The following is a 27,791-nucleotide window of genomic DNA, read 5'->3' on the forward strand; positions in this document are numbered from 1 at the left end:
GTGGCCTTGGCAGTGCAGGGTTAAGTCAGACCTGATGATCTTAAAGGTCTTTTCCTCCCCAAACAATACTATGCTTTGCGGCTCTTGCCCTGTGTGAACTGACCAAAGCTAATGCAGCAAGTCTGTGACAGAGCAGGGAACCAAGTCCACCTCTGGGTCCTCCCAAAGCAGCCTCTTCTGATTTCGCTTTAACATCCCTCCTCAGAAATAAAACCATGAGGGATTCCAGTCTACTCTTTATGGGTGCAGACCTCCACACCGATTTGTTCTTGCTTTCATGGAGACCCATGATAAAACTGCAGCACAATCAGCATTTATTTTCTGAGCATCTGACCTATGTAACTTCTTTCACACAAATCCATGCTAGCAAAGTTAGTCTGCTCTGCTGTTAGGTTCCCCATTTCCTGCCTTGGTTTTAAAAGCCAGTGGAAAGGAAACCCAAATTTAAACTGGAACATTCAGCAAAATCTACCATCTGCCAAGCACACCAGTGGCCCTTGTCTCAACAAGTCAGAGTTGAGATTTGTTTTGAAATGATGAATAAAGTAAATATTGAGAGAGCAATTCTCAGTAAGAACAGCAGAACACCCAGGCTCGGCTGAAGGGAACACGAGGCAGAATTCATCTCACTTCTCGTAAGTAGAAACTTTTTCTTTAACCTAGAGGGTAGCTTCACCCTTGCAGCAATGAATGGACCAGCAAACCAGTTGTAATGTCTGAATCAAGAATGGATTCTTTTTCTGAAAGCAATGCTGTAGTGTGAGCAGATGTTTCAGACCTGTTTGGTTATAGCTAGGGTGGTTGTTGGCCTGTCGTCCAGGTGTTCACAGTGGTCTGCCATTGCCTTTGAGTGTCATGGTGAGATCTTGGCTCATGTTCCTGTCAGCGCCTGGCTACTCGAAATCAAATAAGAAATTATTTTAATTTTTTTCACCCCAGACTGGAGGCAGAACTTAGCACGTGTTGTGTTCCTGGCGTGGGTCACAGGTGAAACAGCGCTCGTGGTCAGTGTGATTGCGTGATAAAAAAAAACGTGGATGGTGACAAGTAATCCTTACTTGCTATACAGAATGTTAATTGCACATAGCGCAGAATCATGCATGTCATTCCAGATTCCTGTCTTGTATTTTTCATAGCCTTCTGGGTATGGAGAAATTGCATCATAGCCATATTGTGGCTGGATTCCAAACCAAAGGGATTTTCTTCCCTTCCTTAGTTGAATCGCACTGTATGTAAGTCTAGGAAAGGAAGGGTGTCAAGAAATCCACACAGAAGCAGCAAAGGTCTATCTAGAGTTTGTTTCATTTGTACAGGTACAACTCAACCATACATCACTGCTTCGAAAGGAAGACAAAAAACTCGGCAAATATGGTGAATGGTTTAGCAAATAACACAGAAATGGATGATAACAGCAACTGCGATGCCACAGTGGTATTACTAAAGAAAGGTAACTGTTCCAGTAAGTCACCCTGCTTGCTTGCATCATTCTCAAGTGTTCACACGTTCGTCTGCTAGTCATGGGGTGTGGGCTGCTGCTGTCTTACCAGCCATGGAACAGGCAGGGTCCTTCTGTAATGCCCCTGCCAGATGGCCATGGCTCCTGTGCCTGGGGGTGCAGTGTGGTCACCCCAGCTGCCACATCCTGGAAGCAGCTCAGGCCTCCTCTGTGTAATTCCTGGCAGTGGACAAGTGCCTGGCTGGAAGGACTCCTCCAGCTTCAAGCCTGACTTGCCCAGGGACTGCTTCTTTAGATCCTCATAGCCATGCCATTGTGAGTCTTCTTGTGGGCGCTGTTATTCTGCACTGAAGATGCCCATTTACCCCTAGTGCCTCAGTTAATTTAACTCTATTCCAAGGCAACAAAAACTGAGCAGGGAAAAACACCCTGCTTATACTGGTGTACACATTCCCCCCAGTGAAGGCAGGGTGAGAACTGTATTGGTCAAGGTAGTGTGCTCGTACTGCATGTGCTGTTCTGAATGTTCAAAACTTTTCCATGATCTTTAATGTGGATTTCACTTTGGCTGAAATGTGCTTCCCCATTTGCCTTCAGTCACAATTGTGTATGAAAATGATGTATGTATTGTATTTCTTCAGCTTAAAGAAAACAGCATCTCCCACTCCATACTCAGCAGCAGTAGCTCAGTGTGTGTATTTGCAAGCATGTATAAACTGTGTTTACAGACGATAATTACTTTATCTGTGCAACAGTCAACAAGCATGTAACTGCTTGGGATTTACATGTTCCTATCCTCAGGAATAACATCACCCCACCCAGACACTGGTTTACCCTGAGAAGGAGCTCTGGCTTGTCTAAAGCAGTTCTGGTTGCTGGCTGCAGATGGGCTGCCCTTTTTGTTTTGCTGGACTGAAAAAAACCAACAAACCCTAGACAAATATAGGCCTCTCTTCCTGCGAAGAGTGAGTGAAAGACTTTGAATGCACTAAACAACCCAACATGAAATGTAGAGAGGTTTATGTACTGACGTCAAACCCTTTGAGTCTACCAGAGGCCAGCTGTCCTGTTACTGCCCTGTTGCTGAGGAAAGGCTTTTGTGAGTGCTGTGTGCTCTGATTTGGGGAAGCTGCTTTTATGCGAACTACAGCTCTCTGTAGCCTGAGGCTCTGAATAGCAAAACTGTGCTGACCAGATGACTTCACGCTGTACCAGTAAAGTAAGGCTGATAAAACTCAGTAAGCATGAACTCAGGCCTTAGTCATCCAGGTTCACCTGCTGGCCTCAGGGTTATGCACAAACGAGGCGGTTCTGACTGGGATTTGGTGTGAATCTGCCCAGGATCTGTCTCTGTGTGATGCTGCTCAGCTGCTGGTGACTTTCTGGTTTGGACATTTGTGGTTGCTCAAACTGGCTGAGGAAGGAAGATGAAGGAATTGCTTCATTTTCCTGCACATTGTTCCTGTATTTCCTTGGCAGTGGGCCACCAGAGGTCCGGCCAGGCACACAGAATAACAGAATCCCGAGGGTTGGAAGGGACCTCAAAAGATCATCTAGTCCAACCCCCCTGCAAGAGCAGGGTAACCTAGAGTACATCACACAGGAGCTTGTCCAGCCGGGCCTTGAATATCTCCAACGTAGGAGACTCCACAACCCCCCTGGGCAACCTGTTCCAGTGCTCTGTCACTCTCACAGTAAAGAAGTTTTTCCGGTATGTGGGGTCACAGCAGCACTCATTGCAGCAGGTTGCTGAGGCTTTCATATGCTACCATTTTTCTGAGGCATTTTCTGAAAAGAGGACCAAAAAGGATCAGACAGTGGGATTTCTGTGTTTGGGGCAGTTCCCCCAGGGGCTGTGGAGAAAATTCCAGTGTGGAAGGAGTCACAAGAAAAAGCTATCTGGCTGGTTTGATATTTTTTATTTAAATATGAGTGACCTCACTTATCTGTCCCAATCCATGAACCTTCTCTGTCAGGAAAAACAAGTGACACTAAGGCCTAGGAGATACTCTTCTGCAAGAGTAACAGTGATGGTCATAACTAGTAATGCCATGAAACAGTTGCCAGTGTTCAGCACTGATTTTCATAAACCGAAGCAGAGATGAGTCAGGGAAGACCTCTGGTCTCCCTGCTGCCAAGTCCCAGTCCTGGCCCAGAGTTCACAGTCTGAGGCAGCATCCATGCACAGAGAGGATGGACACTGGCACTGTGCCCCAGTTGGAGCTCAGTCCAGGTAGTGTGCCCTGCCTCCTTGTTCCTTTGCTCTTCCACAATGGGTCACACCCCAGGGACTGCCACATGCACTTGCTGCCAGGTTTGGTGGCACTTCGCAGCCATGAGCTGCAAGCCCAGAATGCAGGAACCTGCTTTTCATTTGCATTAGTACCTCCCAGGGACAATTTCCTCACCCCTGTGTACAGTTAATGGTGGGTGAGGCCAGTATCCTCACAGAAGTGCAGATCGTAGCAGTGGAATTAATGCAGCTTTTCCTCAGCACCATTTCTACTTTGATGGAGTAGCTGCTGTGGAAGTGGCAATCTGCCTAACGCAGGCCTGTAATGAGCTGCGCAGAGCAGATTTAATTTTCTGTAATGAGCATGAGTAGGGACACCGTATTGGTGGTTAGTCTAAGAACAGAAATGTAGGACACGTAAAGACAGAAATTAAGGACAGGGGAGACATAATTTGAATGGTGGTAGCTAAAGGAATGGTTTTTACAAAGGACCTGTGGAACCCACAGGTTTATTCTTCTGTGAGCCACGTAGGGCAGAGGGAGACTATAAGATGAGACTATGAGGCTATAAGACCACCTCATGTTCTCTTTGTTCCTTGGCTGCAGGAAACTTCCACCGTAAAGCGTCAGTGATCATGGTGGATGAGCTGCTGTCTGCCTACCCACACCAGCTTTCCTTTTCTGAGGCTGGGCTCCGGATCATGATAACCAGCCACTTCCCTCCCAAAACACGTCTCTCCATGGCTAGCCGCATGTTGATAAATGAGGTATGTCTTTTATCTCCCCCCTTCTCCTTCTGAATTTGCCTTTTCCTGTAGCAGTGTTTAGGTCAAAATGGAACTCTGGTGTTTATTCTGGATCCCTGATAGCATTTTCCCAGTCCTTATCCTTCTGACACTGACTTTACTAGATCATCCCTTGCTTTCTGTCCACACGCAGGTTTTAACAGAGACCGTTTCAAGTTATTACGTGGCTGTGTTACCTGTGGCTCTTGCTCACAGGAGGTGCTCCCTGCGTTGATCTGGCATTACTACCGCTTGCACTTATTTAATAATAGGGTACTCTACTGAGTTTGCACTTAGTCTGACCCTGGTCTTAGAGTACTCCTGAAGTCAATTCTACAGCCACTGGCCCTTCTCCTATAAAAGTTGTATATGTGAGATTTCTCTGGTCATCTGCAAGCAACCAGTGCTTTAAATGTAAAAAAACAAATGTGGCTTTCAGCAAGAATTTGTGCCTGTGTTTACAGAGACAAAGGCTGATCAACAGCAGGACGTACACCAATGGCGAGTCAGAGGTAGCAATCAAAATACCTATCAAGCATGTGGTCGAGAATGGAACAGGTCCCAGCAACTCTGGCGAGCGGGGTGTGAATGGCACACGGCGGGATGAAGACATGGCTGAGGCTGGGAATGAGACCGAGAACGAGAATGAGGATAACGACAACAACGAAAACGATGAGGAAGAGGAAGAAGATGATGATGATGATGACCATGAAGGGCCATACACACCTTTTGACCTACCCAGTAAGAAGCTCCTGGGTTTGTGTTGTTCCAGAAAGCAAAACTTGATTTGAGTGTGCCAGAAAGCATCATGGATGTGTGTTGAGGCAGAATTTTCAGGTCGCTCCCATCAGCCTGCACCTCACAGTATAGTTCCTGTTCACAGGTAAAAGATGAGAGGAACTGGGAAGCAGCAGGAACTTCTCAGGACGCAGACTGCTGGGCTTGGACACACCTTTGCTGCAGGTCATGCGTTGGCCTGGCACTGCTATTGCAGTCAGAGGGGAGAGGCAATTTCCACGGGTTGGTTCCTGCCCCAAAACCTGGGTCACCCTCTGGAGAGACCAGTCTTCTCTGCTGACTGCGGAGGAAGCTGAGGATGGTGGGGCCGCTTGAATGCAGGTCAGATGCGTCTGCATTTGAGCCATCCCTGGGAAATGAGGAGTGATCTTACCTCAGTGATAAGATGCAGTGCTAATGGAGACAGGGCAGTAGTGGTGCTGGTGTGGAGCAGAGACAGAAGAAGGTCCTGAGCGCCTCTGCTTCCTGCTGTTACCTAAGCATGCCCAATGTCTTCTCGCTCTTTCTGAAGAGCTTAGAAAGTCAGAACAGCTTCATGACTTGTGAACAACCACATGTGCTTCAGGTTGCTGAGCACTGCGCCAGCAGGATGGACATCTTTTGCCAATTTCCTCTTACCCCATCAGGGCTCTAGTCCCAGGATGATTATAATGTATCCCTGTCCTGCCTTGAGTTCACAGTCGCCAGAGCTGGCAAGATCTGCTGTGTTGCAGAATACTGTAGGGACTGGTCCTGCCCTTTACAGGTGAGATAGTTTTGGGGAACTTCAGATCTCCTCACTCAAACAGCATACCTGTAGTTCGAGTAAGGAAAAAACCTGAGTCTTGAAGACAGTAATTATGGAAATATGAGGAACCATGACACTGGATTCATAGTATGGGAAAGGTTGGCATGGGCCTCTGGAGATCTCTGTTTCAAACCCCTGCTCAGAGGAGGTTGCCAAAGGCTGTGTCCAGTTGAGTTTTGATTATCTGTAAGGGTGTAGATCCCAGAATCTTTCTGGGTACCTGTTCCAGTGTGTTTGACCACCCTCATGATAGGACAAAAAGAGAATGCACAACTTAAAGTAACATCTATTCTGAATTCCCCTTATCGCAGGCTGAGTCCGTTGGCTCTTAAAATTTCCTTGTGCATTTCTGTGAAGGGCCTGGCTCCATCTTAGGTGGTTGAAGATGGGTCAGTTCTCTTTCTAGAATCTGTTTTTATGTGGTACCTGTAAGAACTTGACCCAGGGAGGGTATATGTGCTCTGACCCATTGCTGTGAGAGAGGCACTTCACACTCCTTCCTTGTGCCCCTCTCTGTCCTCTCATCTCTGCTGTCACACCATGATTTTCCAAACAAGCAATGTCTTGTCTCGTCATTTGGATGGCAGTTAGGCTGAGGTGTCCCTGGCATCTTGCTTGCTAATATTAACAACATAATTACATTCTGGACTGAAACAGACTAGTATTGTGATTGTTTCCCTTTTTATGTTTTACAGCTGGCAAGATAGAAATCTTGAAGTGGCTTTTCACATGGCCATTGAGTTTTGTCCTGTACTTCACAGTTCCCAACTGCAACAAACCCCACTTGGAAAAATGGTTCATGGTTACCTTTGCTTCTTCTACGCTCTGGATTGCAGCTTTCTCATACATGATGGTGTGGATGGTATGTACCAACTAAAGCAGAAACCGCAGCCTGGAAGAGGCAACAGAAGGTGGTTTTGTCAGCTCTTGTGGTTTAGCCCAGCCGGTAACTCAGAACCAGGCAGCCGCTCGCTCGCTCCCCCTGCTTCTTCCTCCCCTCGCTCCCTGAGGGATGGGGAGGAGAATCGAAAGAATGTAACTCCCATGGGCTGAGACAAGAGCAGTCCAGTAACTAAGGTATAACACAAATCACTGCTGCTACCACCAATAATAGTAATGATAAGGGAAATAACAAGGGGAGAGAACCCACTGACCCATTACCCAGCCCGACCTGAGCAGCGATCTAGCCCTTCTGGATAACTGCCCCCAGTTTATATACTGGGCATGATGTGCTGTGGTATGGAATACCTCTTTGGCTAGTTTGGGTCAGGTGTCCTGTCTCTGCTTCCTCCCGTCTTCCCCTCCTCCCTGGCAAAGCATGAGACTGAGAAAGTCCTTGGTCAGAGTAAACATACTTGCCAACAGCTAAAAACATCGGTGTTATCAGCGTTGTTTCCAGGCTGAAAGTCAAATACACAGCACTGCACCAGCTACTAAGAAGGAGCAAAATGACCGCTACTGCTGAACCCAGGACATCAGCTTAGAGAAATGTGTAGAAAGTTCTACATAGCTGACTTTTTAGATGAGAAACCTTAAGTCTGCTTCAGTTTGTATTAGACCAGTCCACTCGCAGAGAAGAAAATTAGAGGCCAGTAGCCATAACCCTTGAACTTTATTCAGGGCTGGAATTTCACGCAGATTCTTTAACATGAGACAATATTATACTTGCACCAGTTTAACACCTCCTTCTTGTTCAGGGCAGTGTAAAGAGGCCCTGATGCAACTAAGAATCTGGCCTCAATAGCTCTTTATTTTCTTGGAGCAAGCAAGCTTGAGAGACAGAGTTGTGAATGATGACACTGAACTCAAAACACAAGTTTTGAACAAAAGTGTCACATTCAGCCAGATTCTTGCACAACTCCTTTAGTCAACAGGAACTGAATTCTACCTCACTGTCCTGAAGGTGGAAGGAGATAAATAAAAGTGAACACAAGGAAATCCAGACATAGTTGGCCTGTTCACAGAAGAGTTCATGCACTGGCTGGGTCACTGAGCCTTTTAGCTTGACTCAGGCCTCCTTACATGATATATGTAGGTGAAAAGTGTAAGTTGTCCTCATTAGGATTACAGTAGTACTGCAGCATGGATTGTGTTTCTTTTAGAGCAGTCTACTCTTAAGCAGAATTGGACAACGATTGGCATCAGGAGAGAGTCTAGGAAGGAAAGCCTGGTTTTGTGCTGCTGCGCTTGTGATGGAGTGCACAATTCATGATCTGTCTCTGCATGGGATCCAAAAAGCATAGGAATGCCTCACTAAAGCCCTGGCCACTGCTTTCTTGCTGGGAAGGCAAAGGCAGTGAAAAAATCTTCACTGCCTTCAAAGTTCATTCTTGTACTAAATGCAAAAATAAATGCCAGGCTTTTCCCTGCAAACTAATCAAAGCAGTTACGGAAGAGGTGTTTCTGTTTTGTTTTCAATAATCCATGTTACCCTGAGCAAGAAATGGAAAGTTACTGGTTTTATTCTGCTTTTCATCTGTGAGGATGAGGTATTATTCAACAAAAAAGCTATCCCAGCTTTCCATAGCTGAAATACCAGAGCCCACAGGGTCACTGTGCTGCTTCTAAAATACGGTTCACATTTCTTGGAATGTGCTGCAAAGAGTTGAGAAGAGAAGAGCAATTAAGTGTAGCTAATAGAAAATGGGCATCTAAATTTAATAATAGTAATCATTTTGAAGAGCACCAATTCATCATAGACTGCATAGCAAAGGAAAGAAGAAATTAAATGTATGTTCTCTCTCCCACTAGGAATTGGGCCAAGCTGGTCTCTGATTTTAGTTCTTGTAAACAGCTTGACAGTATATTTCCTCTCCTTAGGTGACAATCATTGGCTACACACTGGGAATTCCAGATGTGATCATGGGTATCACTTTCTTGGCAGCTGGAACCAGTGTGCCAGACTGCATGGCAAGCCTTATCGTAGCAAGGCAAGGTAGGTTCATCACAGAGATGTCATACTGCTATGAAAATGTTTCCTTTTGCCCTCTTCCTCTTTAAGTAGCACAGATGTGTCCTGAATGTGATAACATATAGAGCCCTTTTCTGATGCTGAAATTTAAAACAAGAACAACGAAGGAAATGTTTAGCTGTTGAAAAGCAGCTAACAGGTTCTTAATGATAGTATGGAACACGTTCTAGTACTGTTGTCAACTTCAGGCCTTCCCCAGAAGTCACAATGTGTTTCTTCATTTAAATACAGTCCATACAGAATTGTTTAGAATATGGCATAAGGGTCATTCAGGTCACTTCCCAGCTTTTCTTCACGGTCATACGGACTGGAAGATCCTACTGTTTTTAAGGAATGTTCCCTCAGTCCCAGTGACTCCAGCACCAGGTGTTTTAACAGAAATAGAAAGTTGTCAGTTCTGCTTTGAGGAGCAAAAACAAGGGCTCTTCTTGAAATAACCATCTACGTAACAGACTACCTGAAGACCTAATCTGATCAGTCCAATGTAGAAACTTGTGTGCCATGGTTACAGCAAAGCATCAAGAGCCACACTGAGCATGGCGCCAGAGTATTGGCAGGTCACAACTGGCACAGCCAGTGACCAGGGGTCCCCACAGCAGCAGAGCATTAGCTGAAGGAAGTTCTCAGATGATCTAGAAGATGGATCCAGCCCCTTAAACCCCACTGGACTTGTATGATGGGGAGGGCAAAGAGGAAAGGGAAGAGATGGGGTGAGGGTAATCTCCCTTAACTCTTCGCCTTAATCTGTGGAAATTGTCTCAAGTAGCTCAGGTGAATGTATTTCTGTTTAAAAGCTGAAAGACTTTTCTGGGGCCTGTCTGACTGAATGTGGTTTCCATTCCTGCAGGTATGGGGGATATGGCCGTGTCTAACTCCATCGGAAGCAATGTGTTTGATATTTTAATTGGCCTAGGCCTCCCGTGGGCTTTGCAGACCCTAGCAGTGAATTATGGATCATACGTAAGTCCTACATTTGTTCACATGATTTTTTTTATTTCTTAATTATTTATTTATAAAACAGATGGGGGGGAAGTAAAAAATTGGATTGGATTTGAAGAAACAACTAGTTTTGCTCTTTTACGATTTGACAAGCAATTAATTGTCAGTGGACATTCCACATCCTTTGGAGCACAAAGTACTTCCATTTCTTCCTTAAATAAGGTAACTCACTAAAGTATACTGCATTTTCATGCACTTGAATATATTCCAAATAAGAAGAATGATCGTGTTTCTAATAAGCCAGAGGGGATAAACACAGAGGTGGAAACTAAAGGACAGAGCAGACCTGTAAGGTGCTGGGTAAGAAAAATTCTAGCATTACTAAACTGGAAGGTGGAGGAAACTGTTAAACAGCTGGATATTTCAGAGCATAACCAACATCAGGAAACACTGCAGAGCTTTCCTGTTTGAGAAAAACCACCCAACACCACTGAAACCATCCTTTACTTCTCAGATTATAAGCGCTCCACCCCAAAAGTTGCAAGCTCCCTTCAGAGAAGGAAGAACAGGAGATGCCATGAAGTCCTATAGGGAAGTCACTGTTGCTATTGCTGTTAGCTGGACACCACTCAGACAGCCTTGTAGGACAGAGGAAAAATCTTGACTATAATCACTGAGTCAGTGTAAAGTTAAAAGACGAGAATGACAGAATTGTTGAGGTTGGCAAGTACCTCCAGAGATCGTGTAGTCCCCAAACCTGCTCAAAGCAGGGTCAGCTAGAGCAGAGTGCTTAGGACCACGTTCAGTTGTGTATTGAATACCTCCAAGGATGGAGGCTACATAACTGATAAGATCCCCCTGAATCTTCTGCGGGCTGAGCAGTCCCAGCTCGTGCAGCCTCCGTTTATATGTCAGATGCTGCAGTCACTTAAATCATCCTTGCGGGCCTTCACTGGGCTCTCTCTAGGAAGTCTGTATCTTCCTTCTACTGAGGAGCCCAGAACTGAACCAAGCACTCAAAATGAGTCTCACCAGTACTGAGTAGAGAAAAATCACCTCTCTCTACCTGCTGGAAATGCTTCTCCTAATGTAGCCCAGGATGCTGTTGGTGCTCCATGCCACAAGGGTGCATTGCGGACTTCAGCTTCATGTCTCACCAGGATCAGCAGGTCTTTCTCTGCCAAACTGCTTTTCAGCTCGTCAGCCCCAGCGTTTTCTGGCTGTGCATTTTTCCAGCAAGTCCAGGTGCCTCTGAACATCAGCACAACCCTCTAATACAACCAGACTGTATTTTGGGATGTGCGTTCTCCAAAAACCCAGAACACCTAAGAAAGTGTCCTGGGTTCAGCAGCAGCAGTCGTTTTTTCTTCTTCTTAGTAGCTGCTGCAGCACTGTGCGAATTCTTTCGATTCTCCTCCCCGTCCCTCCAGAAGCAGGGGGAAGAAAGGTGGGGGGGGGGGAAGTGGACTTCGTGGTTCTGATTTACGGCCTGGGTTTAAACCACGACAGAAAGCTTGTGTTTCTTTCTTGCTAGTTGATGGAGGCATTGCTGTTATCTCACTGATCACATCCGTTGGCATCTGATGATGTCCATCTTTGTATTTTATTTCCCAAAACTGGATCTCCTGTGCAGGTCCTTTGACCTTTCTTTGTTTTATGGCAAAACCAGCCTTTGGAAGGATTTGGATTATTTTCTTCTCTTTCTCAAAAACTTCTTTGCCCCACACAGTAATGTCATCAATGTATGAAGCTTGCCCCTGTTCCAGTGCAGTCTGGATCAGTCCATGGCAGATGGTAGGGCTGTGTTTCCACCCTGGGACAGTCGATTCCAAGTGTACTGGATGCCCCTCCAAGTAAAAGCAAACTGGCCTGCACTCCACTGCCAGAGGGACTGTGAAAAATGCATTGGCAATATCAGTTGTGGCATACCACTTGACTGCCTTTGAGTCCAGTTCGTACTGAAGTTCTAGCATGTCCGGTATGGCAGCACACAGTGGTGGTGTGACTTCATTCAGGCCATGATAGTCTGTGCTCTCCATTAGACTTTCACACAGGCCATATGGGTGAGCAGGTCCTGCTGATCACTCCTTGGCTCTCCAATCTACAGATCAGCTCATGGATGGGAATCAGGGAGTCTTGGTTGGTGCAATATTGCCACTGGTTCACTGTTGTGGTCACGATTGGCACTTGTTGTTCTTTGACCTTCAGCAACCCCATAACAGAAGGATCCTCTGAGAGACCAGGCAAGGTGGACAGCTGCTCAATTTCCTCAGTCTCCAAGGCATTTCTACCAAAAGCTCATCAGTAGCCTTTGGGTCTTAGAAGTACCCTCTCCTGAGATATTCTATGCCAAGGATGCATGGATCCCCTAGACCAGTCACAATGAAGAGCTTCTCTCACTCCTTCTCAGTTAGGCTGATTTCAGCCTCCAGTGCAGGCAGCTGTTGGGATCCCCCTGTCATTCCAGAAATAGAAATGGGTTCTGCCCTTCGATGATATCAGGGTACACTGTGCACCAGTATCTAATACAGCCTTATAGTCCTATGGGACTGACGTACCAGCCCATCTGATCGACACAGTCAGGTAAACCCAGTTGTTCCTCTCCTCCGCCTGGCTGAAGGCAGGGCCCTTCTAATAGTGATCATAAGATTCTTCATTTACTTCTTGTACAAAAGGGTTAGAATTGCTTTTCATAGGAGTCAGAGTAAAATTGGCTCTTTCACTACGTCTGGGAAACTGCCCACCGGAGTCTGGAGCAGCAACATGCCAGAAATGGAGAAGAGGAGCTGCTCCCTTTCCCCTTGTTGCCCCTGGGCAGTGGTGTACACATGCGTGTGGCAGTGTGGTGTGCTGTGATTGTGCCCATTCTGAACTTTCTCAGGCACATGCGGTAAAGTGGCTTCACACATTAACCAGCCAAGCAGCTGCTCCCAACCAGAAGATTTATAGGGTTTCATTCTGAATGTGAATCATAGAATAGTCAGGGCTGGAAAGGACCTCAAGATCATCCAGTTCCAACCCCCCTGCCATGGGCGGGGACACCCCACACTAAACCATGCCACCCAAGGCCTCATCCAACCTGGCCTTGAACACCGCCAAGGATGAAGCATTCACAACCTCCCTGGGCAACCCATTCCAGTGCCTCACCACCCTCTCAGTAAAGAATTTCTTCCTTAGATCCAATCTAAACTTCCCCTCGTTAAGTTTGAACCCCTTACCCCTTATCCTGTCACTACAGTCTCCAATGAATAGTCCCTCGCCAGCATCCCTATAGCCCCCTTCAGATACTGGAAGGCTGCTATGAGGTCTCCACGCAGCCTTCTCTTCTCCAGGCTGAACAGCCCCAACTTTCTCAGCCTATCTTCATACAGGAGGTGCTCCAGCCCCTGATCATCCTTGTGGCCTCCTCTGGACTTGTTCCAACAGTTCCATGTCCTTTTTATGTTGAGGACACCAGAACTGCACACAATGCTCCAAGTGAGGTCTCACGAGAGCAGAGTAGAGGGGCAGGATCACCTCCTTCGACCTGCTGGTCACACTCCTTTTGATGCAGCCCAGGAAGAGCAGTCTCACTGCTAATTGTGCTTTCAGCTGCTATAGCACTCTTTGTAGGATGAGCTTCTGTTTGAGCCTTCCTTAAACTCCCTGTAGGCAGAGCGCATTTTACAGATGGTGTGTTTTCATTTGAACTAAGAAGAGATGCAGCCTACAAGCTTGTGGCTGATTGCAAGACATCAATGCGTTGAAAGTGAGGCCCCTGTTGCTGCGTGGTTCTCTCATACGTGTGGCAGCAACCACAGGAAGCCCCATGCAGAATCAGGACATCTTGTTTAAACAAGTTTAGTCTGTGAGGTTGTGCCTGAGGGGGAAAAATACAGCTTGTGATCTAGTAGATAAGATGGGAAAAGAGCAAGAGAGGACCTGTCAAGGAGAAACTAATGGAGTTGCTGGAGGTCACACAATAGGTAAGTGGCAGAACTGGAAATGAACTATGAATCTCGAGACACGTTCTGGTGCTGGGCTCCTAATCGTAATCATTTTGATTAAGTGCCTTTCCCACTTCGGACTGCCCTTTCCCAGGCCTATTGCTGATGGATGTTTCAGTTTTAGTTTCCTGCAAGAAAGTAAGGGAAAACCATCTTTTGCTTCTCAGGCTTCACCTTGGTAGCATCTGTCACCTGTTTTCAAGAAGGAAGTTCGCCGCCTTCTGTTTTCCTACTCTAAATGAAACATTTTCCTGCAAATGTAGGTATCCTTCAAGTGGAAGCTGCAGGGCAGTCACAGTCCCAGCCTGAACTTGATGTGATGTAGGAAGCCGGCACACCAGGCAGTGCTTTGCAAAAACCCATGTATGGGGCTTCCAGTTTCGGTTTCCAGTAGCCTTCACCCTGCCTCCCTGTGTTTTCTGTTACCACAAGCCAGTGTCTCAGTGTGATCATCAGTGGGCAATACTGGATTTTTACTCTCTTCCTTCCAGTGCTGACTGTCAGTCCAAACCAAGACAGAGAATGCACCATCTAATGTTTCTTCAGGAAAATGTTACTGTTGGTGCAAGAAAGAAAAGGTCCTCCTCTGCCCTCAGTCTTTGCCTTCAACTCGGTTGTCAGTCCCATAGCTCTTGGTTTGGGCCAGGCCACTGACACTTTTGCCATTGAAAGGCAGATCCAGTGAATATCAAGCAGCTTCCAGAGCAGATCCTTTCTGTTTCTACAATGTCTAGTCTCTAACCCAACTATATGTTTATTATTTTAATAGTCAGTGTTGTTTCTGGACACCCAGTGTCAAGGCACTAACTCTGCCTTCCTCTGTGTTTCCCACCGGAGCTTCCATTACCACTACTCAGAGGTCACTAGTACACCCTCCTGCTGCAGCTCTGACCTTCTGTTATCAACCACAGCTAATGTAGCATGCCAGCAGGACTTTCGGAGAAAAAAGCAGAATCCCTCTGGACCTAGAGAGACCTTTGGAAGAGTTTACTTTCTCGTCTCTTCCAGCTCTGAGTCCTGGACATGTTGCTGACTGTCTAATCCTGCAAGCGTCCTTCCCCAGTGGCTCTGGCAAACCCAGAGTGGAAGGACATTTGCTCTGTGGCTTCCATCCAATTGCTTCCCTCTGGAATAAGTTGGGGTTTTTTTTGTTTTGGATGAGAAGCTGTAAACCAGACATCAGCCAGGAGTATTTTAGAGAAAAGGAATTTTTAGCCTAAGGATAAAGGGCCAGGTTCATTTGTTCACATCAGCGTTTGGGAGTATAATCATTTTTGTCCATCACTCCTCTGCCTGGTAACTTCAGCCAGTTGCAGCAAAATTTAGAATCATAGAATCATAAAATCATAGAATAGTTAGGGTTGGAAAAGACCTTCAGATCATCCAGTTCCAGCATTCCTAGACACCTCACACTAAATCATGTCATCCAAGACTCCATCCAACCTGGCCTTGAACACTGCCAGGGATGGAGCATTCACAGCTTCCTTGGGCAACCCATTCCGGTGCCTCACTACCCTTACAGTAAAGAACTGCTGCCTTATATCTAACTTGAACTTCCCCTGTTTCAGTTTGAACCCATCACCCCTTGTCCTGTCACTACAGTCCCTGATGAAGAGTCCATCCCCAGCATCCTTGTAGGCCCCCTTCAGACACTGGAAGCTGCTCTGAGGTCACCACACAGCCTTCTCTTCTCCAGGCTGAACAGCCCCAACTTTCTCAGCCTGTCTTCATACAAGAGGTGCTCCAGCAGTAAGGTAGAAGTCTTAGAGATATTGCATTCCTTTCATGCAAACAGGCAGCTGGAAAGAGAAGGAGTAACCCCAGTGTGGGCCATGTTAGACATCAGAGAATCCAGAGGGAAGCGAACACTTGAGAAACAGATACTGAGACAGCAAGTGTCACTGCTTTGCTGCTCCCTGACCAGTTTGCTGTTCACTGTTTTAATTTGAAGACAGGATGATGTATCTTATGATATTAGGACAAAGCATGCCTTCATATCCTCACAGCCAACATCTGTGTGTGTGTTCCCTGCCCATTCTGTACCTCAAATCCTCTGAGGGAGGAGGGAGGATAGGTTCAATGGATCTGCCATTCATAGGGGCAAACATTAAGGTTGAGGGTAGCAACAGGGTGGTAACTGAGTGTCTGCAGGGGTCCCTGCTTCCCACAGCATTACTCTTCACTTCTGTAGATGTTATTCCTCCTCCTGCTCTGGGGAGCCACTCTTTTCTGGCTGTCACATTAACGTCTGCAACCTGATGTGCTGGTATCACTGCAGCAACAGTATGCAGCTTGTCAGCTATTAATGGATTCATTTATTGGCTGATCCCAAAAAGCTATGGATGGGCATAGCAGCAGGTGCATGCTGAAGCTAGGAACTAGTCCCTCCAACTTCCTGGAATAGTCTGTATGTATTGAGTGCATTTGCTTCCTGGTTTCATGATGCAGATACTGGGATGATTATACTGTAGTAGATAGAGGAGAAGTGTCTACAGCAGAAGTGCTTGGTGCCTTACTAACAATGCAGGAGTACTCTCCAACCATAACCCTGATATTCCTGAATGAAGTAATTTCACTTATATTTGGAAGGCGGACACAGGGGCTGTGAGAATGAAGACCTTGGGCCCACTGTAGGAGAGGATCTGGTTTGAGACCATCTTAAGAACCTGAACATGCACAAGTCCATGGGACCTGATGAAATCCATCCACGGGTCCTGAAGGAGCTGGTGAGTGAAGTTGCTAAGCCACTGGCCATCATATTTGAAAAATCATGGCAGTCAGGTGGAGTTCCCGACGACTGGAAAAAGGGAAATATAACCCCCATTTTCAAGAAGGGGAAAATGGATGACCCGGGGAATTACAGACCAGTCAGTCTCACCTCTGTGCCTGGCAAACTCTTGGAGCAGATTCTCCTGGAAGGCATGCTGAGGCACATGAAAAACAAGGAGGTGGTTGGTGACAGCCAGCATGGCTTCACTAAGGGGAAATCCTGCCTGACCAATTTGGTGGCCTTCTATGATGGGGCTGCGGAACTGATGGACAGGGGCAGAGCAGTTGATGTCATCTACCTGGACTTGTGCAAAGCGTTCGACAGTGTCCCACATGACATCCTTGTCTCTAAATTGGAGAGACATCAATTGGATGGGTGGACCACTCGGTGGATAAAGAACTGGCTGGATGGCTGCACACAAAGAGTTGTGGTCAATGACTCGATGTCTGGCTGGAGACCGGTAACGAGTGGTGTCCCTCAGGGATCGGTGTTGGGACCGGTCTTGTTCAACATCTTTGTCGGTGACATGGACAGTGGGATTGAGTGCGCCCTCAGCAAGTTTGCCGATGACACCAAGCTGTGTGGTTCGGTTGAAATGCCGGAGGGAAGGGATGCCATGCAGAGGGACCTCGACACGCTTGTGAGGTGGGCTGATGCCAACCTGATGAAGTTTAACCATGCCAAGTGCAAGGTCCGACACCTGGGTCGGAGCAATCCCAGGCACAGCTACAGGTTGGGCAGAGAAGAGATTCAGAGCAGCCCTGCAGAGAAGGACTTGGGGGTGTTGGTCGATGAGAAAATGAACATGAGCCGGCTGCAGTGTGCGCTCACAGCCCAGAAAGCAACCGTATCCTGGGCTGCATCAAGAGGAGCATGACCAGCAGGTCGAAGGAGGTGATCCTGCCCCTCTGCTCTCGTGAGACCTCACTTGGAGCATTGTGTGCAGTTCTGGTGGTGTCCTCAACATAAAAAGGACATGGAACTGTTGGAACAAGTCCAGAGGAGGCCACGAGGATGATCAGGGGACTGGAGCACCTCCTGTATGAAGATAGGCTGAGAAAGTTGGGGCTGTTCAGCCTGGAGAAGAGAAGGCTGCGTGGAGACCTCATAGCAGCCTTCCATTATCTGAAGGGGGCCTACAAGGATGCTGGGGATGGACTATTCATTGGAGATTGTAATGGCAGGACAAGGGGTAATGGGTTAAAACTTAAACAGGGGAAGTTCAGATTGGATCTAAGGAAGAAATTCTTTACTGAGAGAGTGGTGAGGCATTGGAATGGGTTGCCCAGGGAGGTTGTGAATGCTCCATCCTTGGCGGTGTTCAAGGCCAGGTTGGATGAGGTCTTGGGTGGCATGGTTTAGTGTGAGGTGTCCCTGCCCATGCTAGGGGGGTTGGAACTGGATGATCTTAAGGTCCTTTCCAACCCTAACTGTTCTATGATTCTATATTTAGACCCTGGAGCAAAACCAGTTTGGGTTTTGGCAGTAGCTCCTTATTTTCCCTTCCGCAACTGCTAGAAAAGAACTAACGAATGGAATCACTTTTATTCAGTTTCCATTGTTTTTCCTCTGCTGTTCAGCTTCAGCCTCTGTCCTGTATTGCCTGAAGGAGCTTCATGGGAATAGCTGGAGCTGGTGGCAGCTTTGCATTTGCTGCACAAGAAGCAGGGAGTTGCCTCAATTCAAATTAAGACAGAGCAGACTTTGAACTTCTAAACCTTTCATGTGTGACTAGTCAAAACACAGTGTTCTTCTGGCTTGCTTCAGCCACTAGATACAAGCCAAACCTCAAAGGGGAGTTTGTGAATGTTGATTTTTCCTCCTTGCAGTATGAGGGAGTGCTTCGTCTGCAGACAGTTTTCTCCTGGGAAAGAAGCATTTCCTATTCTTAAACAGAGAATGAGTTTTTTCCGTCTGTCATTAAGAAGATTCCAGTTGAGGCCCTTTTTCTGCTCTTTGCTAAAAACTGGAATTATCTCCTCCCTGACTGGGAGTTTTGAATGTTTTGCCATCTCTTTTTCCCTGGGCTTGCGCATTGTCATGTACCCTGAGAAAACCTATTGCCTCTTGCAGGAGATGCGAGCTGTCTCATGGGAAGACTGCTTCTCTGATTTCTACCCTACTGTGGCAGATCAAGGATTCATTTTTCTTAAGTTTTTGTGCCAAATCTCAAAACCTTCTGAGCTGTGCTCACAGTTAGAAGTCACAATCAGAAATAGAGCAGGCAATGATGATAACCAGAGAAGTGGGAACAGTTTGTCAGTTAAAAATGTGTTTCCAGAGCTGTAGACTTGCGGGCAATCTGTGAAACAGCAGCAGGTAGTCCAAAATCAAATGCAGAAACAGAAAGGATCCTTCAGGTTAGGTAGTCCAGGAAACCTTTACAGGGAGAGGTATCTGGGCAACATGCTTAAACAGGAATTGTATCTACAATGAGAGAGGTTTCTTACTGATGTAAGTCAGCCTGCTCCAGGGCTGTCTTAAATAGCCTGGCGACCCTGGGCATGGTGCCTGAACGTATGCCATTCTCCACATGTGCAAAAGTCGAGTGGGGTCAGACGCACTGCGTGTGCTAGAAAAGCAGTGCATGAGACACAGCTGGACTCACTGCACCCACCATCCAGAGCTGTTCCATGCATAAGCAGCAAGCCAAGTTAAGTGGAGTATTTGTGTGCACATAGAGTAACTCCACAGCATGTCCACTGCAAGTCCACTGCAAGTCCAATGCATCTGGATTTAGACCCCACACCCATCCGTGGAATCTTATCTCCCAGCTGTTCCAGAGCAAATCTGCTTTGGGGACAGGCTTACATCAATGCTGGTTTGTTCCAACTGTCTTTCTGTTGGTTTTCATTTGCTTCTCACTGGTTTATAGCCCTTCTCACCTGTGGTTTTGGTCCTTTTCTGTACCTTTTCTGCCTGCTGCATGGCACAGCAGGGTGCTGCCATGCATGCCCCACCTCCTGAGCCACAGTGGAAATGTCTGGAATTCTGCTCAGCTTTTACAGTGCTTTGAGCTTACCAACAAGGTTTTTTAGCCAAGGAGTTGCACTTTTTCTCCCAGAAAGTCCAGCTGTGATACGTATCCAGTTCAGCCAAATGAGCTTCCTGACATAGTGCATTCCACAAGTAACATTTGCTCACCGAGGAAAACCACCCTTTGCTATGTCCATGGAGAGGTTTTAAGCCTGCTGTCCTGTGGCAGAGTGAGCTATTAGGCAATGACCCTAATAAATGTCCCAGTTGTTTGCAGAGCAAAAAGCACTGGAAAGTGACAACTGCATTAGAAAACATCTTCCCCCACCCTGGAAATCCTGTCTTTTGATGGGAATAGTCAAGCTTCATAAAGGAAAGTTCTTGTTATTTTGGTTCATTACTAGTTAATTGCTTTACTCAACAGTGGGGGCTAGGCTAGATCCCTGACCAGACACAGTGCTAGTTAAGCCTGAGCTGAGAACTGTTAACCTGGGGTGAAACTCCAGTGTTTTAATGAATACTACTGCAAAGGAAAATCAGTGCTCAGGCTGCTGGAAGTGGGGTTGCCATGCTTTCTTTGCCCATGTGGGATCAGTGTTATAAATAACTATCATACACTTTCTAGTTTTGAATAATTCTTAATAGCAACTTTTGTTCCCCTGAATGACCTCCAAAGAAGAACCTTGCAGATAGTCCAAAGCAGGCAGCCCCAGACATCTCTCTTTGGAAGCACTGTCCTCAGCAGATTAAACACACAGGCCTTTGGAATAGTCTTCATTCGAAATGTCAGTTTTATGGAGGCTAATGATGTAACTGAGAAGCAGTGTCTGCATTTTAGGTTGAATTCAGATGTTTTCCATGCTAAAATTATTCCAGCTGCTTCATTTGCTTCTTTTTCCTGTAGATTCCTTTCCGATTGATGTATTTTATGCTGACAGTTTTTACAGATACCGGCACTGGTCAAACAGAATTTCTGACCAAAATCCAGACAGGAATTTTTGTAAACTAGTATCTGTCTTTCCTACCAGCTGCTGCTCATACGGGGTAGCAGAGAAGGTGCCTTTCAATTTGTATTTTAGTCACACAAAGTTAGATTGGGAGTTTTTTTGCATTTTAGAATAACTGAAATGGAAATCTAGCCTCACACTAGGCCATGTCTCCCAAGGGTCTGTCCAAACCGGCCTTGAACACTGCCAGGGATGGGGCATTCTTCGGACAACTTGTGCCAGTGCCTCAGAACCCTCACAGTAAAGAACTTTTTCCTTATACCTAACCTGAACTTCCCCTGTTTTAGCTTATCCTGGCTTCTTAGTGTAACAGGAAATACACTGTGGGGTAGCAAAGAAAAAGGTTTCCTGGGTCAGAACCTGACTTGTCTCTCATCCCAAGAGCAGCTCTTATTTCAGCAAAACTTTGAGGTTTGCTCAGGACTGATAAGAGAAGCTTCAGTGGCCTTAGAGACATCTTCTGCAAAAATACATTCCCTGCTTGTCCACAGCTTGCAACCTGCAGTTTACATTGACAGTGGGATCATTACATTTTTCACCTTCACATGCAGACAGCCCCAGAATTGGCCTTCAAACTCTGAAGCAGTCCAAATCCTTCATTTTTTTGGACAATCTAATGGGAATATTGTACTTTACATGTAATAGCCATCAGAATATAATGGTCCTGCTCTACATACCTACACTTACCGCTTACAGTTACTGTCTTAAAGAAATCCTGTAATACCTTTAAGAATGAATGATCATCCTGGCTGGAGCCTTTTATATGATGGCAAAAATTAGTAAAGAAGGAAAATCTGCCATTTGTGTAAGCCAATATTTGAACATACATGAAGATAGCAGCAAATCTCAGGGGGCAACAGAGCTCTGCATATTGGTGGGAGGATTGTGAGTACAGATGCTATAACAATTCCAGGGTGTAGTAGCTGTGCAAGAGCTATTCATGTTTGCTAGAGTTTATTGGAAGTACAGGAATACATCGTCATGCTGAATCTTGAGCAAGTACAGCAGAGGAAAGAAATCCTTCCAGGACTGTCTTTTTGCAGCATGCTTGGCCTTGTCCCCAACGTGAATTTGCACGGAGGATCCTGGGTGTATGGAGTTCATTGCAGGCTCAGGTTTGCAAAATGTCAAAAAAAAATAACCCTTTCCTTGACTGTGGAAGTCAGACTCTCCCCTCAGTTGGTCTTGGGGAGTGAAGCTACATCATTACTCTGGATTTGGGAACATTTGGGTGAGATGTTTTTCCTGGCTCTCTGATACAAGTGCCTCAGCACTCTTGCAGTCATGTAGTGCTGCTTGTCACCGAATGAGCAATAACCACTTCTTGTGCAAATGGGCTTCTTTATAGTCTAAACGGAAGGATGCAGCACTGAAAAGTGGCCAGTGATACACATTCTTTGTGTTGATAGTTGAGAAAATAATATGGTAGCACAGAGGTTTAGTTTGAATTGTTTCTTTGACTAAAACAGTTTAAAGACCAAGAGATAAATCCAGCTATAAAAAAAATGTTATTTGAGGTGGACAAGCTTTTATTATGGGAACCATTTTCTTGTCTGCAGATCATTTGCAGGAATGGACTGATGCTTTTGCTTTTCCTAGTAGACAAACATAGATCAAGCTGAGCAATTAAAAACTGGATATCAGCCCATCTAAGGAAGATCACTATTTAGTTTTGCTGTTTGACCTCAGCAGCAGAGTAGTGTGACTGAAAATATACCTGCACTGCAGAGAATCAAAGTCTACTGGACAAATATCAGCAATGTCCTTTTCTAAAGCATCCTTGAAAAATACTTGTACATAATTTCTTGCTAAGATTGATCTCTGCCAGGAAAGTTGAGTAGTCATTTTACTTTAAATAGTAATTGATTTTGGTGACTGTTAGTTGAAGCTCAACTTTACGTAGGGTTTCATTGCACAGAAGGTATAGGGAAGAACACAGTAAGCGGTGTTACCTTATGGTAGCCTTAAGATAATAATTGATATTAAGTGGTCTAAAGATTTACAGTTCAGTCACTCATGGCACCCACCCTGCAACTTCCAGCTACCCTTATGCTTCCCTGGAGAAGATGACCTTCATAGGAGGAATTATCCTTCACACAGTAGCCCCTGCAGAAATGCCCTGAGAGATTCCATTTGAGTGCTCTGTCTACGATACTGCAGGTGATACTGCCTGAGAAGATAGTATAAAAATACCCAAAGGGGCAGTGATTGAGCTCCTCAAGAGAAGAACAGAAAACTGAGGAAAAGCACAATCCTAGCTGAGGAACAGGATTGGAAAAGTGCTTTACTCGCTGTAGTCTTCCTATGTAGCTCTAGGTTTATGTTGCATAAAATAATGCTTTGAAATATATTTAGGGTTTAAAGCTGCAGGTGAGTGCCTTTGGTTGGACTCTAAAGCCTCTAAAAGTAGCAGTTAAATAGCTCCACAGCTTTGTACATGTATTTTGGTTCTCCACTGGCACAGTGGCTGCGATTGCGGCTCTGCCGTGGAGATGGCTCTGTCAGAGCCTGTGATGTGTCTGGTATCTCTACACAGCCCTGCAGGCAATAAAATGACTCTTTGCCCTGTTTGCCTCTGTGCTAAATTACACTTAGCCTGTGGCAGTGTGCCGTGCTGCACTGATAGCGATGATCTGCAGCAGCTGAGGTGCAGGCTGTGAGAACACTGACTTGTTTTCTTCACTGAGATGAGTAAAGAGTAGGGAAGAAATTACATGTTTGTGTGTGTCCTTGTTTGTTTTCACCCACAATGAAGCAGTAATTGATGTCTGAATGCAAAAATTCCTTTTCCTTGTTTATTCTTGCAGGATGCACATGGGAGTTAAGTGCCAAAAAGAAAATTCCATGATAAAACAGTATAAGAAATGACAAAGCCTGTGTGAGGTGAAATAGTTTGAGATGCTGTCAGCTCCTAAGGATGCTATTCTACCAATACTCTGGCAATAGGGAGTATGCAAAATAATCTGTGATGTAATGGGTCTGAATTGGCGCTTAGAGCTTGCAAGCCAGTCTTCAGCAACTCAGCAGTTTAGGATTTTACTGAATTTTCAGCAGAGAAAAGTACTGCTGCTTCTAATTGTGACATGGTTTTATAAACTTCCTTCTTTTACAGATTCGGTTAAACAGCAGAGGACTTATCTATTCTGTCGGTCTCCTGCTGGCATCTGTTTTTGTCACAGTATGTATATAGTCTTTTGTTCTTCATTTCTAAAGAGTGATTTTTATAGACTGTTTCTTCACCTGTTCTTTTCTCACTTTCAGCTGTAATAGTGGTTGCAAGGACTGTTGTTAAGGGGTAGGAATGGTCATTCCTATTGTAAACTTCCCAAGACCTTGATCTGCCACCTTGCAGAAGCTCTCTCTGTCACAGGATGCCTCTCATATTTGTGTATTTTTCATGGGAGGAGCCCAAGAGATCCATTAGTTATTTCTCAGGCTAAAGTTGGACCAGTTCCCTTGATGTATTACAAGATCCATTCTCCTGTCGGACAGGTATACAGAACACTGTACAGTTTGCTTTGGCTCTCTGTAAGAACCTTCTGAACTGCAACACCAACCAGAACAAATAGTGCCTAGGCATGACAGTGATTCTCTGGAAATCCATGCCTCATGTTTCCTGACCTGCCCATGTCCAGCATAGCAGATTAGAAATTGTAAGGAGAAGAGAATTTCTGTGACATCTTCCAAATCTTGAGACCAGCTGCTCTGGGGAGTCATAGAGTCATACAATAGTCAGGGTTGGAAAGGACCTTAAGGTTATCCAGTTCCAACTCCCCTGCCATGGGCAGGGACACCCCACACTAAACCATGTCACCCAAGGCCTCATCCAACCTGGCCTTGAACACCGCCAAGGATGGAGCATTCACAACCTCCCTGGGCAACCCATTCCAGTGCCTCACCACCCTCTCAGTAAAGAATTTCTTCCTTAGATCCAATCTAAACTTCCCCTGTTTCAGTTTGAACCCGTTACCCCTTGTCCTGTCGCTACAGTCCCTGATGAAGGGTCTCTCCCCAGCATCCCTATAGCCCCACTTCAGATACTGAAAGGCAGTATGAGGTCTCCACGCAGCCTTCTCATGTCCTGGAGTGCTCCTGGGCATTGCACACCAACACAGTTCCCACGTACTCAAGACTTTAATTTTTCAAGAGGTTTGTGTGAGAGCAAACTAAGCAAAGTTGAGGACAGCCTTAGACTCTGTGGCTGCAGACTGAGATGCAGAGGGGCATGTAAAGCATTTTGAGTGAAGAAAAGGGGATCTGGCCTTTGAGAACATTTCTAAATTAAATGGGATTGTTCTTGTCAAAATTAATTGCAGAAACTTAAGGCCCTTGAGCCAGGGCTCCAAGTGATCTAAGTCCGTGGGGCTTCAATGACTGTGAGGGGGCTGCTCTGATTTACTTCACCTGTGGTCTTCAGCTCACTTGCTGCAGCACTTGCATTGTGATTGCTTCCAGGTGACCATGCTCAGTAGGGGTGCAGTCACCTTTATGTTCCTGCAATTGAGATGGGGATTTACCTCTGTTAAAATGTTCCTGCTGTGGTGGCTTACTCTGTGTTTATTGTAGGTTTTTGGCGTCCACATGAACAAATGGAAACTGGATAAGAAGCTAGGGTGTGTGTGCCTTTCCCTTTATGGCATCTTCCTGTGTTTCTCCATCATGACAGAATTCAATGTTTTCACTTTTGTGAACTTGCCCATGTGCAGAGATCACTAATGTAGGTGGCAGACTGTTGGGAGGAACTTTCTTCTTACCTGTGCAATACAAACCACGGCTGGCATCTCCTGAACGCGGTGCACCTCCAAGTCGTGACGTATATCCTGCTCACTGTTCATACGACCTGTGGCCCCATCTAGGTCTGCCCTGTCCCTGACTCCCCACAACCTGGACAAATCCTGCATCGATGTGAAGATTATTTTTTTCAATATTCATGTGATTTCCTAGCTCAGTTTTTGAACAGTGTGACTGGGATGAACTGGCTGCTAACTGGCGTCAAGCCAGGCAAAACTGGTCTGCTACAATTATTTCTTCTTTTTAAGTTATTTGATGGAAGACTAATCTAATTTATGACTTAAGACTACTGCTGTAATGCAGAAGAGGTACATTCTACAGGGGCTGATTTTCAAGGAGAATCATGGGTTTTTTTGTTTGTTTGTTTGGTTTTTGTCTTATTCCTTTTTTTTTTAACTGTGTTCTGGGATTTTGAGGGGTGGGCAGGGTGTTTTTTTGGTTTTGTTTTTTAATTGCCAGAGATCAAGGTCTTCTCTTGCATCTTCTCCTTTTGTGTGCTGGACCTCCTGCAATGATCCAAAGGTCACAGGGCAGTGTAATATGGGAATACAATTCAAGGTACTCGGCATATGAATGGATTTACTGCATTTTAAAAGAAGATTGTCAAGGCAACAGACAATGAGTTTTGACCATAAATAATGAAACTTGTACAGGTATGATGAGGAATGCAAAGTAAACATGGATTCAGAGGATAAACACTGCTACATTTTATTACTAACATTGGAGTTTTATTACTAGGGTGTTCATGGTATTTCCAAGCAATAGTTTGATTGCCAGCCCTGGAGGGCTACCAATGAAATGTCCTGGTTTTTAATGGTCTGCACATGGAAATGGAAGGTCAAAACTTTCTCTGCTCCATCAGATTTCTTGTTTTGGGGGGATTCAATAGTTCATGTCTTACTCATTCTGAGAAGGAGCTAAGTAAATGTTGGAACTTTTCTGAGTTACAGACACTGGTTTCTTTAAAAGGAAAGAGGCATATTTTGCACAGATATAGTTACTGAAGTCATAATTTGCCGTTCTTTAAAGAATACACTGGACCTGGCCAGATATTTGTCTTCTGAAGCAGTTGAACTTACCTGGTAACAAATCAAGTGGATTCATTGCCCCTCCTTTGGCAGGGAGGAAGACACAGAGAGACATGGCACTTTTTAAAATGTGGATTATCTTCAATGCAGACTCGCTCACAGATCTTAAGTTATTGTGAAAGTTTTGCTATTCGTTGTTCCAATATCCCTGCTAGATTTTGTATAATTCTGTATTAATATGCAGGCAGATTCCACACCATGAGAAACACTATCACAGCTTCATTTGTATTGATACTGTGGATTCTTGCCAGTGCTGGCTCTTGTATTTACTTTAAGCACTGATGACTTCTGATTCATTTGGTATGTTTTTTCTTCTTGTATATCTTCTACTATGAAATGTATTAAGATACTACCAGCTAGGTGAATGTTTTTGTCTATGGTACAAACAATGGCAAATATTGGTAGTAAAGGTACAGAAAACCCTATGTAAAGAAAAAAAAGGAAGTTAAAAAAAAAAAACCCTAACCAACAGCTTACACCAAACCCTAACCTACAGCAGGGAAGAAACCTCCAACTGAAAAAAAGGCAAAGAGAGCCCCATTCACAGACAGAAAGCCAAGTTTTATTTCATTTGCACTTTTGGAAGTGACTTTTACAGTTTGATTTTGTTTGGGCAAAGTGCTGTAAATGGAAATATTTACCCCCTGTGGTTACCATTCAGCTCAGCACCCGATGTTCGTTCTTTGTCACATTAAGCGTGTGGAGGTTCTGGCCACTGTTGCACTGCACGTGTTGAGGAAATCTGGTGGGAAAAGCTGTGTGCTGCTGGCCTTGGTGGACAAAGTGTGCTCATGATCCCTGGCAGGGAGCAGTACGAGTCCAGGGACAGGCAGTGGAGAGTCAATGACATGCCTGCGTCACCATTTTTCTTTCTGGAAAACAGTTGTGTTGCTACTTGTTGAGCTCTGCAGCCTGTGGTTCAAGCAGCCTTGTTGTCACTGTGCCCACTGAAATCCTCTTGCATTAGGAAGCCCGCTGTACTTTTCCTGTTGTTTTTTATTGTTGCTGTTTGATTTTTTTTTGTTGTTGTCAATGAGATTAATAATAACCACTAAAATGCCTAAAATACTTCCTTAAATCAAACAATGCTAGCAACGATGTGGCACATGTCCCTAAAGGCCACCCCTTCCACACACAGCTATACTCTTGTAGGAAGATGCAGTTGCTCCTAAGCAGAGTGTTTCCTTGAGGGACAGATTTGGGG

General features: G+C 45.4%; 1 protein-coding gene across 1 annotated transcript in view; it reads left to right on the forward strand.

The window, feature by feature from the left end:
* SLC24A3 (solute carrier family 24 member 3) overlaps positions 1-27,440 on the forward strand; it is a gene marked incomplete at its 5' end in the record, with an annotated part of 169,344 nt that extends 141,904 nt beyond the window's left edge. The window contains 8 exons of the mRNA XM_080614864.1: positions 1,314-1,459; positions 4,296-4,456; positions 4,939-5,215; positions 6,755-6,921; positions 8,880-8,994; positions 9,878-9,990; positions 23,821-23,886; positions 25,275-27,440. Coding sequence (XP_080470990.1) covers positions 1,314-1,459; positions 4,296-4,456; positions 4,939-5,215; positions 6,755-6,921; positions 8,880-8,994; positions 9,878-9,990; positions 23,821-23,886; positions 25,275-25,424 — 1,195 coding nt within the window. The 3' untranslated portion in view covers positions 25,425-27,440. The remainder of the gene's footprint in view (positions 1-1,313; positions 1,460-4,295; positions 4,457-4,938; positions 5,216-6,754; positions 6,922-8,879; positions 8,995-9,877; positions 9,991-23,820; positions 23,887-25,274) is intronic.
* Positions 27,441-27,791: the final 351 nt, after the last annotated feature.

This window comes from Psittacula echo (assembly GCF_963264785.1).
Source record: "Psittacula echo genome assembly, chromosome: 4".
NCBI lineage: Eukaryota > Metazoa > Chordata > Aves > Psittaciformes > Psittacidae > Psittacula > Psittacula echo.